Here is a 14,428-nt window from a genome sequence, read left to right as displayed (position 1 = left end):
CCATTGCTGTGATAAAAATCACCATGTAGCATTTATGCCTTTAAAATACTTTGTCAAGAATTTGAAACTTTGACTTTGAAAAAATGTTTAGTGCTTTGGGAAGAGCTTAATGGTCCATTCTTTTGGGAGTCTGGAAGTCAGTAATGTGACTGTGAGAAACATAGATGCTGTGAGAAATGTAGATGGTGGAGGCCCACCAAGCTTATATGGTTTCAGAGGGAAACAAAAATTCTATTCAGATCTGGGCTAGAGGCCATTTGTATAATATTTTATGAAATAATCTGGCTGCATTCTGCCAGTGTCCTGAAAAATTACACCAGGTTTAATTAAAAAGTAATGGACCGATATATTTGGTGGAAGAATTTTCACAGAGTTTCTGTGAGTAGCTTTGGAGCCTGTCCTGGATCTTACTCTGTAGACCAGGCTGGCCTCGAACTCACAGAGATCTGCCTGCCTCTGCCTCCCATGAGTGCTGGGATTAAAGGCATGCACCACCACAACCCAGTATGAATTTTCAGTTCAGCATAAAATTGTGTCTGTGCTATGGTTATTGCCAATAACTATTATGCAGGTCTGTAATGAAAAAGAGCAACAGGTAGGGCAGAAAGACATAAAATGTGTGCAGTATGAACAGGAAAAGTGCATCAGGAAGTTTGAGACTGCAGCCAAGTCTTGTGCTTAAAAATAAATAAATAAAAATAAAAAAGAGGCTGTAATTGCCTCAGGGCAACACTCCAACCAGCTAAGGCTCTAGCAATGGGAAAGGAGAGCCAAACGGGTTTGCTGTTCATGGAAGGCAACTGCCTCAGGAAGCCTTTCCACCACCTTCTGTGTACGGTGACTTGTACAGTGACTGTGTACAGAAACTTGCCCAAGTCGGGCAAGTTTCATCCAGAGTTAGTAGCAGAACTTTGCAGTATCATGGCACTATTTTTAGAGGAATAACAGATAATATAAAGAGAGCATTGTGGTTATTCCTCTGTAGTTTCAGAGAGCTGTTAAGGCCCAACACATGTGTGGCAGGAATACAGCCTGGGCAAGGAGGCCTTGAAAGTTGATCTTATGAAGCTGTAAAATGTGAGGGCTGTGTTGTGGTGGTGAACCCAAGATATTTTCAAGGAAGGCTGAATACAGGGATTGGAAGCAGCCCAAGAATGAGATGTAAGTTGTGAGCAGCATATCCAAGCTCTTTGAAACTAAGGTCCCAGTTACTTGGCATGTATCTACAGAGTTTGAGCTTTTTACTACTGGGATTTTGTTTAGGTTTGGTCCAGTTTTCCTCACTGTGTCACTGCTCCTCTCTTTTTTAATGGGAATATAGACTCTGTGCAACTGTATTGGAAGTTTGTACCTTTATAAAACAGGGGTCAGTTAAGAGATTTCCTTGATTTTTAGAGAGGACTTTGGTCTTTGGATTTCTGAATAGTGCTGGGACTGTTAAAGACTGTGGGATCTATGAAATTTGAAAAAATGCTTTTTGCATCATGAGATGGCCTTTAAGAGCCAGGGCAAAATGTGGTGATTTGAGTGAGAAATGTCCTCCATATTCTCATGTATTTGAGCACTTGGCCCCTGGTTGGTGGGGCTATTTAGGGAAACTTTAAGAGGTAGATATTTATAGGAGGACATACATTGCTGGGAGTGGACTTTGTAACTTTATAACTTGGCTCCAGTTCTTATTCTCCCTCTGTTGTTTGAATCCTAGATGGTCTTTAATAAAAAAAAATCCCAGGACTGGATATTGGGGTAAAATCTGAAAGATCAGAGAAGCAGAGCAAGCCACAGCCACCACCTATTACCTCACCAACTCCACAAATCCTCTGACTGAAATCCTCTGAGTCTCACCTGAATGAGTCTCAGCTGAACTGGTTTAGTTTCTTTTTCTTCACACCTTATATACCTTTCTCTGCCCTATTGTCACATCCTGGCATTAAAGGCATGTGTGCTTCCCAGTACTGGGATTAAGTACACTGCCTGGCTCTGTTTCCAGTGTGGCCTTGAACTCATAGAGATCCAAATGGATCTCTGCCTCCTGAGTAATAGGATTAAGGGTCTGTTCCACCACTGCCTGGCCTATGTCTAATCTCATGGCTGGCTCTGTCCTTTGATCCTCATGCAAGTTTATCAGGGTACACAATATATTACCACATCCCCCACTCCCTTTCTCTCCCTTTTCTTCCTCTCCCTCTGTCTGCTTCCTATGTGTGGATAAAATGTGATCCTAGCCTTATGTTTTTGCTGTCATGCCTTCCCCACCATAATATCCTCCCTGAAAATATAGCCAAAATAAACCTTTTCTTATCTAACTTGCTTCTTTCAGGGTATTTTATCAAAGCAAAAGAAAATTAAATACTATACTAAGAGACAATACCATAATTCACTGTCTCCTAATTAAATAAGTCTTTAAGGTATCCCATTTTTAGCTGGGTTTGGAAAATTATTCAACAATATTCACATTTTGCCAATGAAAATTAAATGGGTAATATTACAAAATAACTTGCATTGGTGTCTCCTTTCCCTTTCTGATTATAAAATTAAAAGTGAGATTTCATAATTCCTATAAAAATGTAAAAAGTTCCATTGATTTCTCACAAGTCTGGCCTGTTGTTTCTATCCCAGTAATTAACAACATTGATAAATGGCAATAGAGGTTAAGCATGTTATTTGATAGCATCTCAGATCTATAGCAGGATTTTCTAAATTTACTATAACATACATACTTTATTTTCCCAAGTATGTTTGGAAAATTTCTTGATTTATGACTGTCTTTTTTCTGTAACTGTGAAACATTTATAATTTCATTTATATGTTGGAACATATTATTTGAATATGAGCAAATTATACAAAATTTTACAGCAAAAGGGGGAAATCAGAGCTACAAGTCTCAGATCCTATCTTATTTGAAAGCAAACAATTTTTCTCTATTATTAAATATAGCCTAAAAATTTAACCTGAAACCAGTGAAATATATGATAAATATTTGGAATGCTCCACTGTTGAAACTAATCACAATTAAAATATACACTTTAAATGAAGTATAGTTTTTTTGTAAAAATATTTTGAGTGTAGTGCTTCCTATTTAAGACTTCATTTAAATTTATTTTATTTGCAGAAGCTATAAATGACTTACTATGCACATGAAATTTAAGCATAGGAAATAGGAAGTTAACTAATCTTTAAATGTCATCATGATGGAATAAACTGCCTGAATAGTCTGTTAGTCTGAACATCTGAAATTGTGTTAGACATAAAATAGTGATGGTTCTTGATCTAAGCTACCAGTACACTAACTTCATTATAAAAACTGAGGAATGGAATCTATCTATCGATCTATCTATCGATCGATCGATAGATAGATTATGTATATATATGGAGATTATATATATGTGGAGATAATACAGAACCATAAAATATTCAAGGAAAACAAACACCAAAAATCAGAAGTGACACGCCCCAAGTACACAGAATTCATCTGTGTAAAGAATTCAAAACATAATTAATGAATGTTCTCTGAAAATTTTGAGAGTGCATTACATCCATTAAATTGAACCTTACTCTGATCTTAAAATTACATGCTGCTATAAAACACTACTTGAAAATAAAAAATATATTATCACCAAAATACAAAAAATAATAGTGTTAATCAAAGAAATTGGTGAGAAAGAAATTGGATCATTTCATCTTCATTAAATATTTTCTCAAGAAATAACTAATAAGGAAAAACTATAAGATGAAATTATAATAATCTTTCAGAAAATTAGAATGGAAATGCTAAGGTTCTTCTAGAATAATATGAATAAGGTTCTCATTAGACATTTTACCTTTGATATTGGAGGAGAAAAATACTCAATATCTTTATGCTTTTTAAGAAAATAACCTTACACCTAGAATTTCATACCCAGCTAAATTGCCATTCATGTGATAGTAAAATAAAATATTTACATACATACAACAGTGAATGTTCATTATCCACAAACATTCTTTGAATAAATAACTTTTGCACATTCCACCGAATAAAATGAAAAAAGAAGGAAAATAGGAGACATGAGAAGTTATGCTGAGTCCTCAAAAAATTAACAAAACAATAAAGCATACATGATAATATGGCCTTAAAACTTTACTGATAAGTAATATTTTTCCAAGCAGTAGAGTAGCATAAATATTATAGGTATAATTAAGAAATACAATTCCATTGGTTCTTCAAATGAGATATTAGAAATTGAAGAGAAAGGTAAAAGCATGTTTAATTGTGAAGAATACTGATATAAATAATTATACAAGTTAAAAGATTAGCTATGTTTGTTTAAAATGTCAAATTAATTACTAGAAATATGATTTGTGAGCATACATCTGTACAATGAAGCAGAGAAAAAATAAAACCTGGTCAATTCAAGGAAAGGATAGAAATAAAAATGATGAAATTACTGTGGTCACATCAAAAAATAAACAGACAAAATGAAATAGTATGAACAAGTAAATGTGTTTATTCCTCTGTTAATAGAATGTCAACTCAGTGTAGTATTTTCATAGTTCATCAGTCATTTCTCTAACACAACTCTGTTTAGTTTGTTCACACTGAGTTTCAAAGAAAAGGACAACAAAATATGAGAAACTGTGATTCTTGAGTATCTGTTTTCTCATAGGTATAAAAGATACTTTTTAGTATAAAAGAATTATCTCTCAACTAGTATACATACATGAATACAAAGTTTCCCTAAGCTTACCAATTGTTCTTTTTTTTTGTTTTTTTGAGACAAGGTTTCTCCATGTAGCTTTGTGCTTTTCCTGGAACTCACTCTGTAGCCCAGGCTGGCCTCGAACTCACAGAGATCCACCTGCCTCTGCCTCCTGAGTGCTGGGATTAAAGGCGTGTGCCACCACCTCCCAGCACCAATTTTTCTTATTAATTCTTATTTCATTTCATATTATTAATGATGGAGCTTCTCCTAAAATTCAATAATTGCAGATAGATTATGGATTTTAACTTTTCTTAAAGGGTAATTTACATTATACTCACGTAATTAACAATTACAAAGTAAAAAATATAGAAATTTCAACTAGTCATTCATTTGCTCTATTTTGACTGGTCATTATCTGAATGTGGATTATTCATTTAAATAAATGAGGAATCCATCTTCCAAGTTTTAGGGAATTTTATCACTCATTTATTCTATTGCTTTCTTCTCCCCTTCCCCTCCGTCTACACTCTCTCCTCCCATCATTCTCCCTTTCCCCTTCTGTTCCTGTTCTGCCTCCCTTTCTTCCACTCTTGCTCCTCCTTCTCTTCTTCTCTTCTGTCTTCCTGCTTTTCTTTTTCATCATTATTCCTGTACCATCTTGATTTTGAATATATCTTCCTAGATGATTTAAAAAAACACTAGAATATTTCCTATTAAAAATATCTCTGGTTCCTCCCTTAATTCTAGTAACTGCTTTGTTCTCTTCTTGCATTTTCTGTACAAATGAGAAACCTGAATTAAGTCATTCTTGACAATCTTCCTTTCATTCCAAATCATCAAATCCTGTTATTTTTTTACTTTACAATTTGGAGAGTCTATCAATTTCTCTCCATCTTGTGCAACTATAGTATAAGATCAAAATTAGTGTGTCCATATCAATAATTCTCAACCTGTGGGTCATGAACCTGACAGAAGTCACATAGCAGATATCCTAAATATCATTATTTACTTTATGATTCAAAACAGTAGAAAAACTACATTTGTGAAGTAGTAACCAAAGTATTTTATGGATGTGGGTCACCACAACATGAGGGCCTATATTAAAGGGTCACAGCATTAGGAAGGTTGAAGACCACCGGACCAACATAATCAAGACACAGAAGAGAGTTGTCAACACAAGGTTCTGCTCTAATTGTTCTCCCATAGTCAAATACAGTCAATCTGATTTCTGTCCTGTTCTCTCCATACTCTAGACTAATGTATTTTCCATTTTTGTAATTTGATCTGGTTGAGAATATTACATAAATTTATTGTTAGCTATTTAAACTTTGAACATTTAGCACAATTCTCTTAATATTTATCTGGAATGTTATGAGCACCAAAAGGTCTGGATTCTTTCAGGCTTTGTTAATCCTGAATAAAGCACCTGTTAATATTTGTAGTTTAATATATATATATATATATATATATATATATATATATAATATATATAATATATATTTCTTTTCATTTCTTTTGGGAAAAGGCTCAAAGGTATAACTGCTGGGTCTTATGGCAATTGGATATTTAATTTGTAAGTTTACCAAAATCTTTTGCATAGTACTAAATTTCTCATGGGATAGTTTATACTCATCTAATTTTAATAACGCTTTATATATTCTATATCATTGTTCAATGTCACATCTGTGGATTGTGATTATTTTCTTCAAGATATGCCTTAATCTATCTTCCTCATCAAACAACAGTCTATAATGGTAACAGATCAAGTTTATCAAATGTGTGGATTGTCCTTTACATGTCAACTTAAGAAATGTTTTCCTAGTTCTTCAAACCAATTATTTTCTCTGAAGAACCACTTTCTAAAAGTTTTATGTTTCACATTTAGAACTTTGGTGCATTTTGAATTATTTCAAAGGGGTGAGGTTTAGATCAAGGTCTTTATTTTTTGGCCTATAATTTTACTAAATATTTTCAATTACTCCAGAACCATTTGTTGAAAGACTGCATTTTTATAGATCAGTTTCTGTATTTCTTTTCTATATTATTACATTTTATTTATTTATTGTGCATATATATGTGTGTGTGTGTGCATCTGTGCATGCTACTACACATGATTGAAAGAGTTAGGGAGCGCCGGGCGGTGGTGGCACATGCCTTTAATCCCAGCACTCGGGAGGCAGAGGCAGGCGGATCTTTGTGAGTTCGAGGCCAGCCTGGTCTCCAAAGCGAGTTCCAGGAAAGGTGCAAAGCTACACAGAGAAACCCTGTCTCGAAAAACCAAAAAAAAAAAAAAAAAAAAAAAAAAAGAAAGAGTTAGGGAGTTGATTATCTTCTACCACATGGGTCCCAGTGATTGAACTCATGTCATCAGATGTGGCAACAGGCACCATTACCTGATGAGCCACCTCACTGTCCCTGAATTTCTTTTTTTTTTTTTTTTACTATTTATGTGTACATCTGTACATCAATGGCATGGAATTTTGTTTTGTATAGCTCGGTCATTTGTCTTGAAGAAAAGAAGGCTGATTTCTCCTAATTTCTTTTTTTTTAAATTCAAAATTGCTGACAGCACTTAGAAGACCTGTACAAGCTTAAGCCAGAAAAATCCTAGCACTGAGAAGGATGATGAATGATGGGTGATGTTGTTCTGTATGCTGTGAATATGTGTTGCTCTGATTGGTTGATAAATAAAGCTGTTTGGCCAATGATGAAGTAGAATAAGTTTAGGTGGGGCATTCTAACTAGAGAGAGAGGAAGGAGAAAGACAGAGCACAGAGATGCTGCCAGCCACTGCCAGGAGAAACAAGATGTAAAGTACTGGTAAGCCACAAGCCATATGGCAAAGTATAGATATATAGAAATGGGTTAATTTAAGATATAAGAGCTAGCTAGCAAGAAGCCTGCCATGGCCATAGTTTAAAAATAATATAAGCCTCCATGTGTTTATTTGGGTCTTAACGGCTGCAGGACTGTGGGGCTGTGGGAGCCAGGCGGGACCAGAGAAAACTTTCAGCTAGAGATGAACACCAGTCCTACCACTATTTAAGGAGCTATTGTAAATTGGTAGCTACTGGGAGAGAGAGAGTCAGTTTTCTTTAAGGGTAAGGCCCCTGGTAGGTTGACCAAGCTCTACTGGAAAGCCACATCAAAGATGGGCATCACCAACTATAATTGATTTTTTTTAAAAAAAGGTCATAAAATTGGGTGTGAAGGGAAACAGCAGGGTCAGGGGTGAGAGGTGGGATGGTGCTGGATGGAAAAGGAGTTGTTAGGGGTTGTGAATATGATCAAAACACATTCTATGAAATTCTCAAAAATGAATAAAAATTGTGATAAAAAATTGATTTGGCTATTGTGCTTTCTCTGCTTTACTATATATATTCTATAATATTCTCTATAGATACCAAAATTTATAGCTGGTATAAGTATTATATGGAATCTGAATATTAATTTTGGAAAAATTTATACAATGTGGTGAACTTTATAAATACACTGTTTCCATATTAGCTAGACCTTTTATTTCTTTCACTATTTTCTAACTTTTACCATTCAAATACTTAATATTTTATGACAGACTGACAAGAAGATACTTCTTTTTTTTAATTTTAATGGGAAAACATTCAGTCCTTCACCATTTAATATAATTTTATTGCCATATTTTTGTACACTTGATTAAATATATGCATGATTTTGGATTATTTGGTCAATTTTCAAATATTTAGCTAAAATTGCATCCCTAGAGTAAATTTCACTAGATCATGTAGCATTTTTATTATATTGCTATCGATTTGCTAATATTGTGTCAAATATTTTTGCATTTATCTTTACCTACATTTTCTAGGAATATTGGTCTGTAGTTTAATTTTGCTTTTGTACATTCTTTGGCATGATTTAGTATCAGGGTAAGGCTAGCTTCAAAGAATAAATGAATAAGTATTTTTTCCTATTTTATTTTCTGAAAGAGACTATTCTTAATTAGTGATAATTGTCCTTTAGACATTTGGTTTGAATATTCCAGTTAAACAATGTGACTAAAGATTATTTTGTAAAGTTTTAAGTTATAAGTTGGACTTTCTTAATAATTATAAGATAATTAAAATTAATTCAGTGATATATTTTGAGGCTTTAGCCTACTTTAGGTGAGTTGTCCGATTTATGTGTATAAATTTGTTGAAACTTCCAGCTTTGATATTAATTCTGAGTTTTCAGATTGGTGCAACAAAAGTGTCAATTAACTAGTTAGTGCTACTCAATGACTTAAAATGAAACTAGAACATATCTATTCTTTTAAAAACTACCTATATTCTTACTAAAACTTGAGACTCTTATTTAAAATATACTTGGAAGGAAGAAGTTAAATTATATGTTTTTTAAAAGAGCCTGGTTTTTTGAAACCTCCTCCCTACCTCTATTTTTGTGTCTTACTACTTCAAAGCTCTTCTCCATTTCTTTATCCCTAAGGGAAAAGAAATGTAATCAGTAAATATTTCTTCTTCACTGGGGAATTTTGAAAGTATTCTTCCTTGAATTTAAAAAAAAAAAAAAAAGACCCCTAAGAATAATCCTGGACAGGAAGGGAATACAAAATCCTTTATCAAACCATTTTAAGGCTTCAATTGAACAGAAAACATGTAATACTGTACTGAAGCTCTGAGGTCCCATCTTCTGAACAGAGTATTTTGGGACCAACTTGAAGACAACCAGAAAGAAGCTGTATAATGACATTCCTCCTAAGACTCACTTCTAAGTTTTAGCAGTTAGTAGATAATACATCTTTATGCATAAGGGTAACAATTTTCTCATTCAAGTAATGTTCTCATCATTCAACGATTGCTGTGTTCCTTTCCACCTAGTGAAATAGTCTGGCAGTTACCTACTTCTGTGTCACTAGAAATGGTTCAGTACAAGTACTCTATATTGGCAACTGAGACTGCATGATGGCAGTGCCTGGGTTTGTCTGTAATGAGTCCCTTTGCCAAATGCGGTTGAGACAGGAGTGAAACATAATGAGGGAAGCCCTCTTAGCTTGAGAATAGGTCTTGAGTTCAGTGAGTGAGTGCGGCAGTGTAGGAAGCGGGAGGAGGTGTAGGCCAGTGTTTCCTGACCAGACTGCATGCCATTCTGGGCAGTAACATTGGCGTGATCTGAGCCAGCCAGGAGCACGTTGGGTGACTAGAAGTTTGAGATTCTTGGTCAAACTGAAGACTTATTGGGGCACCAGAAACCTTAACAAGTAATCTCTCACCTTGAGCCACATACTTCGCTTAAAGTATGCTTTACACCCCCCACCCCCACCCCCAAATCTGTTTGGGGTTAGGGTTTGAGAAGTGAACAGAGACATGTGAAGAGGTTTGTTTAATGGTATACTGTACTGGAACACTGAAGACCTGCAGCAGATGTAAATTCCAAGTCTTGTTATAAATTTTTAAGATTGTGAAATTATCAAAATGCACATGAATCAAGTTTTAATACACTGTCTGGGTGGATGAGGCTGTCCATTGCACCATTTCTTTCTTTGGGTTCTCAGGCATGGTTCGGCAGTGTAAGAACTCTGTAACATTAACATTGAATAAAAAGTAAATCTATGAAAAAAAAAAAAAAAAAAAAAAAAAAAAAAAAGAAATTGTATTCCATACAACTCACCTAATAAAATTCAAATTCCTGCTTTCCTTATGATTAGCATTGTTTTCACTCAGTGAGAACAAGAAATGAGTAGGTAGATTTGTTTAGTTCAAGTGAGGCAAATTAAAAATTCTGTCCTGGCTGAGGGACAGTACTACTCCTGAGGGTTCAGTAGTAGAGGATTTATTAGCATGCACAAAGCACTATGTTTAATCTCTAGCACTGAAAAAAAACCCTCCACATCCAAACAAAAATTGAAATAATCAATGAATGAATGAATAAGCAAATGAAATTATGTCTGTGACAGGTCATTGTAAGAGAAAACAGAAATTATCATCAGATGTAATAATAATTGTGGTTAAAATGAAGTATTTCTGCCAAATGCTGATAAAAAACTAACAGTTCTAGATATTTTTTCTTTCATTTAACAAATTTGTACTGGTCCATTATATGTGAGGTAATAGTTTCATATTTTTGTTTGTTTGAACACATTTTTATCATTTTTTATTTAATGAAAGTAACAGGCATTCTGCTGTCAACTTTGTGTTAGTAATTACTCCAAAAGATGGCTCAGGTAAAAAAGTAAATCCTGATCTTTGTCTAGCCATGCTTTGTGACTCTAAGATTTGTCCTTAGCATTAATTTTCTCCATAGGAAAGTAAGAGAAAATATAATTGGGTCACTTCATTTCCAAAGCTTATAATATATGTTTTTGAATATTCATTTTCATAGGAAATATTTATTTTTAAATTATAAATGTATTAAAAGGACAAAGTTAAATATTATACAAACTAGTCAAACAAAATAGAAGTATGAACTGTAAATAGTGAAACTGTGTTTCTTTCCTCTTGCCCATTGACAATAATTTTGTGTGTATCCTTCCAAAATTATTCAATATATGCATGCAATTATATTTTATACATTTATATAAATAATATCCATCAAACAGAAATGATAAAAATTAATCTATATGACTTGACATGGAAAAATGATTTCAATGTTAGTACAAATGTTACTTTCAAACAGCACAGATATTTGTTTAATTTTTACCATTATGATTGAGGATCCACTTTCATTTGGATCATCATCAGAAGCATACCTAAAGGCAAGAAAAAGACAAGTTTTAAAATCACACTAAAAGTAATCCAGAAATAAGCAGTAAAATATTAAATAGAAGTTTAAAATGGAATATTCTCATGGTTTCAAAGTTGGAAACAACTAACCCTTTGTTTCCAACAAAATGTTCAAATGGCAATAGAAAAATGTTATGAAGTATTTATAAGACCAACCCTTGGAAACAATCCTGGAAATACATTCATGGTCAATTTCTAATTACAAAATTTGAAAAAATTATAGAAAATCCCAGTGTCTTGATAAGTTAGTACATATTTTATACATGTATGTATGCATATACATGTACACACATATACATATATAAGAACTAAAACATTTTATTGTTCATATGATATTGGAATATCTTATAGTTCTCTAGTCATAAAATTATTAAAATTGATTTTACACAAAACAAATAAATAACAAAATAATATATGGGAATCTACAGTGAAATTACTAGGAACGTAAGCATCTGAACTTGTGTCTAAGATGACTTATAATGAATCAAAGTCTATATATTATATATGAGTAAAATTAATCAAGTAATGAACTTACTAAAAATGGAGCAATGTCAAAGAAATTAGAAATGGCCACTGAACTCCATATTAATTGTTGTAGGTATTTGATATTATTTCACAAAAATATTTAATATTCAGCCTGCAATTAGACAACAGTATTTACCAAGAACTTCCTGATATTTGAAAAAGTAACAATATTGTCATTTGCATCTAAAAGTATATTATGATGTGGGTCTAAAGAGTATTTGTTGCAGTGATACTTATATTCAGGCATGACATATGTGGTGTTTTGAAAGAAAATGGTCCCCAAAGGGAATGGTACTATTAGGGGTGTGGCCTTGTTGGAGTAGGTGTGGTTTTATTGGAGGACATGTGTTAGATCACTTCCTGTTGCCTGCCTATCAAGATGTAGGACTCTCAGCTCCAGCACCAGGTTTGCCTTCATGCTACCATGTCACACCATGATTATAATGTATTAAATCTCTGAAAATGTAAGCCTTCTCCAATTAACTGTTATTTCCTCTGTAAGAGTTGCCATGGTCATGGTGTCTCTTCACATCAATAGAAACCCCAACTAAGACAACACAAAAAAATCTCATAAAGAAATGAGAAAATCAAGTCATATTTATAGCCAATATGTAGATATTATTGCAGTAGGGTTGAGTAGTGTGGCAGAATTTATGATTTAGCAAGCATTGCTCTCCTTCTCCCATGTAGGCCAAGTCTATCTTTTTCTGGTCTGTTAGGTTTAGTCATGTTATTTTCTTCAGTTAGTGAAAAGTGAGTAGAAGTCTGAGCAGAAGCTATGAATACATAGTGTAACCTGGCTTCTTATGCTCCTGGCGTCTGCCATGAGAATGTTATATCCTAAAGATAGGATATCTTCATCAGCCTAGGTCCTGCAATGTTACTAATAATGTGGGGCAGACCTGACTACATCTCACTTTAGCTGACTTGTTAATAAGAATAACAGTGTAATTAGATATACCTTTTGCTTTAAGACAGAGATTTAGATGTAAGGCTGACTCAACAAGAGTGAAATTATACTAAAAAGCTGGTCAACTATCTGTGGCTAGTGAAGACATGTGTCTTAGAGGAGAACCTACAACCACCACTTTACTAAAAGAACACCATATTATACTACATTCTAAATATTTGTCCTTATGCTCACAGGTAACTGTGGTCCTCACACCTCATCAAACAAATGTCTCTTTGCAAGAAACAGAAACCATTACAGAAAACCACAGCCAATCAGAATGCAGAGTTGTCAAGTCCAGTCTGAACGGACACATCTACAAAACAGTCCTGCACCTAAGGTACAAGGAACATTGTAGAAGAGGGAATGGAAAGATTCTAAGATCCAGAGAGGGTCAGTGATTTTCTGTGAGACTGTGTCTCCTAGAAATGTCAGAAGCTACACCCATACAGCCTCACCATCATTCTGCCTAAACATGAGTTAAACAAGGACAACAACAACAGACCAAGTCGATGAGGGCTATAGGCAACTTAGGAATGCTGAGAGTGGGAGAAATATTTTTCTCTAGGAGAGCATAGCAATTGCTTATCCAATAACAAATGGTCAGCCCTAAATGAGTACCTACTATTTAGCCCAAAATGTCAAAGTTTGTGAGGTTTTAATTAATGTCCATGAAGTTCTGAAGGGTAAGTCAATATTTCTGGATTGACTCTATTGAAAAGCTGGTTTTGGCATGTCTTCCTGCTATCAGTTTTACATTTGAAATTTCACCAACAGTTAAATATTCACATTAACAAGGAAGGGGTAAAATCTTGGAATCACTCCATTAGACAAGAAACTACAGGCAAGTGATGACTGCTGAGAGATGCAGAGGTAACCTCTCTCAGGGATGAGCTTTCTAATTGTCTGTCCAAACTAAAATAATCATCCCTCAAACCATATACACACAAGGCACAGATTTGTTTCTATATTTGGCATATATACAACATATGTATAAATCACACACATATATACACATACATGTACACATATACACATGTATACATATATAGCCTCCCCCTCCTGTATGTATGTATCTCTTAAACATATACATACATATGTATACATACATACACATATGTATATGTATACACATATATGCATTATTCATATATATTTATGCATATTCATATATACATATAGAAGAGGCTATTAATATGGAACACATGGAAAGATTACAAAGAAAGAGACTTGGGAGGAGCTGGAGGAAGGAAAGAGAAAGGGAAATTTAATATAACTAGATTTTAATTAAAGATGTGAAAAAATAAAAACACAAAGTTTCACTTTGCTAAGGATAATTTTAAAAACTTTTAATAATTTTTAAACTTCGATTTCTTTATGGATTTCACATCATGCATTCTGATCCCATTTATCTCCCCATCTAATAGTATCTGCCCTCTGCCTTTGCAGCCTTAAATAATTAATAATTAATAATTTTAAAGTCAATGTAACATGAACAAAAGTTGCTCTTGAAAACTGAA

The 14,428-nt window shown here is 33.8% G+C and overlaps 1 protein-coding gene across 2 annotated transcripts in view; it reads right to left on the bottom strand.

The window, feature by feature from the left end:
* Positions 1 to 14,428, bottom strand: part of LOC131899055 (uncharacterized) — a 372,739-nt gene that overhangs the window by 69,040 nt on the left and 289,271 nt on the right. For both annotated transcript variants that reach the window (XM_059250423.1, XM_059250424.1), the window contains exons 15-17: positions 11,372 to 11,400; positions 5,268 to 5,310; positions 2,158 to 2,198 (exon numbers count right to left, since the gene is read on the bottom strand). In XM_059250423.1, coding sequence (XP_059106406.1) covers positions 2,158 to 2,198; positions 5,268 to 5,310; positions 11,372 to 11,400 — 113 coding nt within the window. The remainder of the gene's footprint in view (positions 1 to 2,157; positions 2,199 to 5,267; positions 5,311 to 11,371; positions 11,401 to 14,428) is intronic.

The sequence above is a fragment of the Peromyscus eremicus genome, chromosome X (genome assembly GCF_949786415.1).
Source record: "Peromyscus eremicus chromosome X, PerEre_H2_v1, whole genome shotgun sequence".
In the NCBI taxonomy this organism is placed as follows: Eukaryota; Metazoa; Chordata; class Mammalia; order Rodentia; family Cricetidae; genus Peromyscus; species Peromyscus eremicus.
Note: the sequence above shows the minus strand (reverse complement) of the source record. Positions and strands in the feature narration are given on the sequence as shown.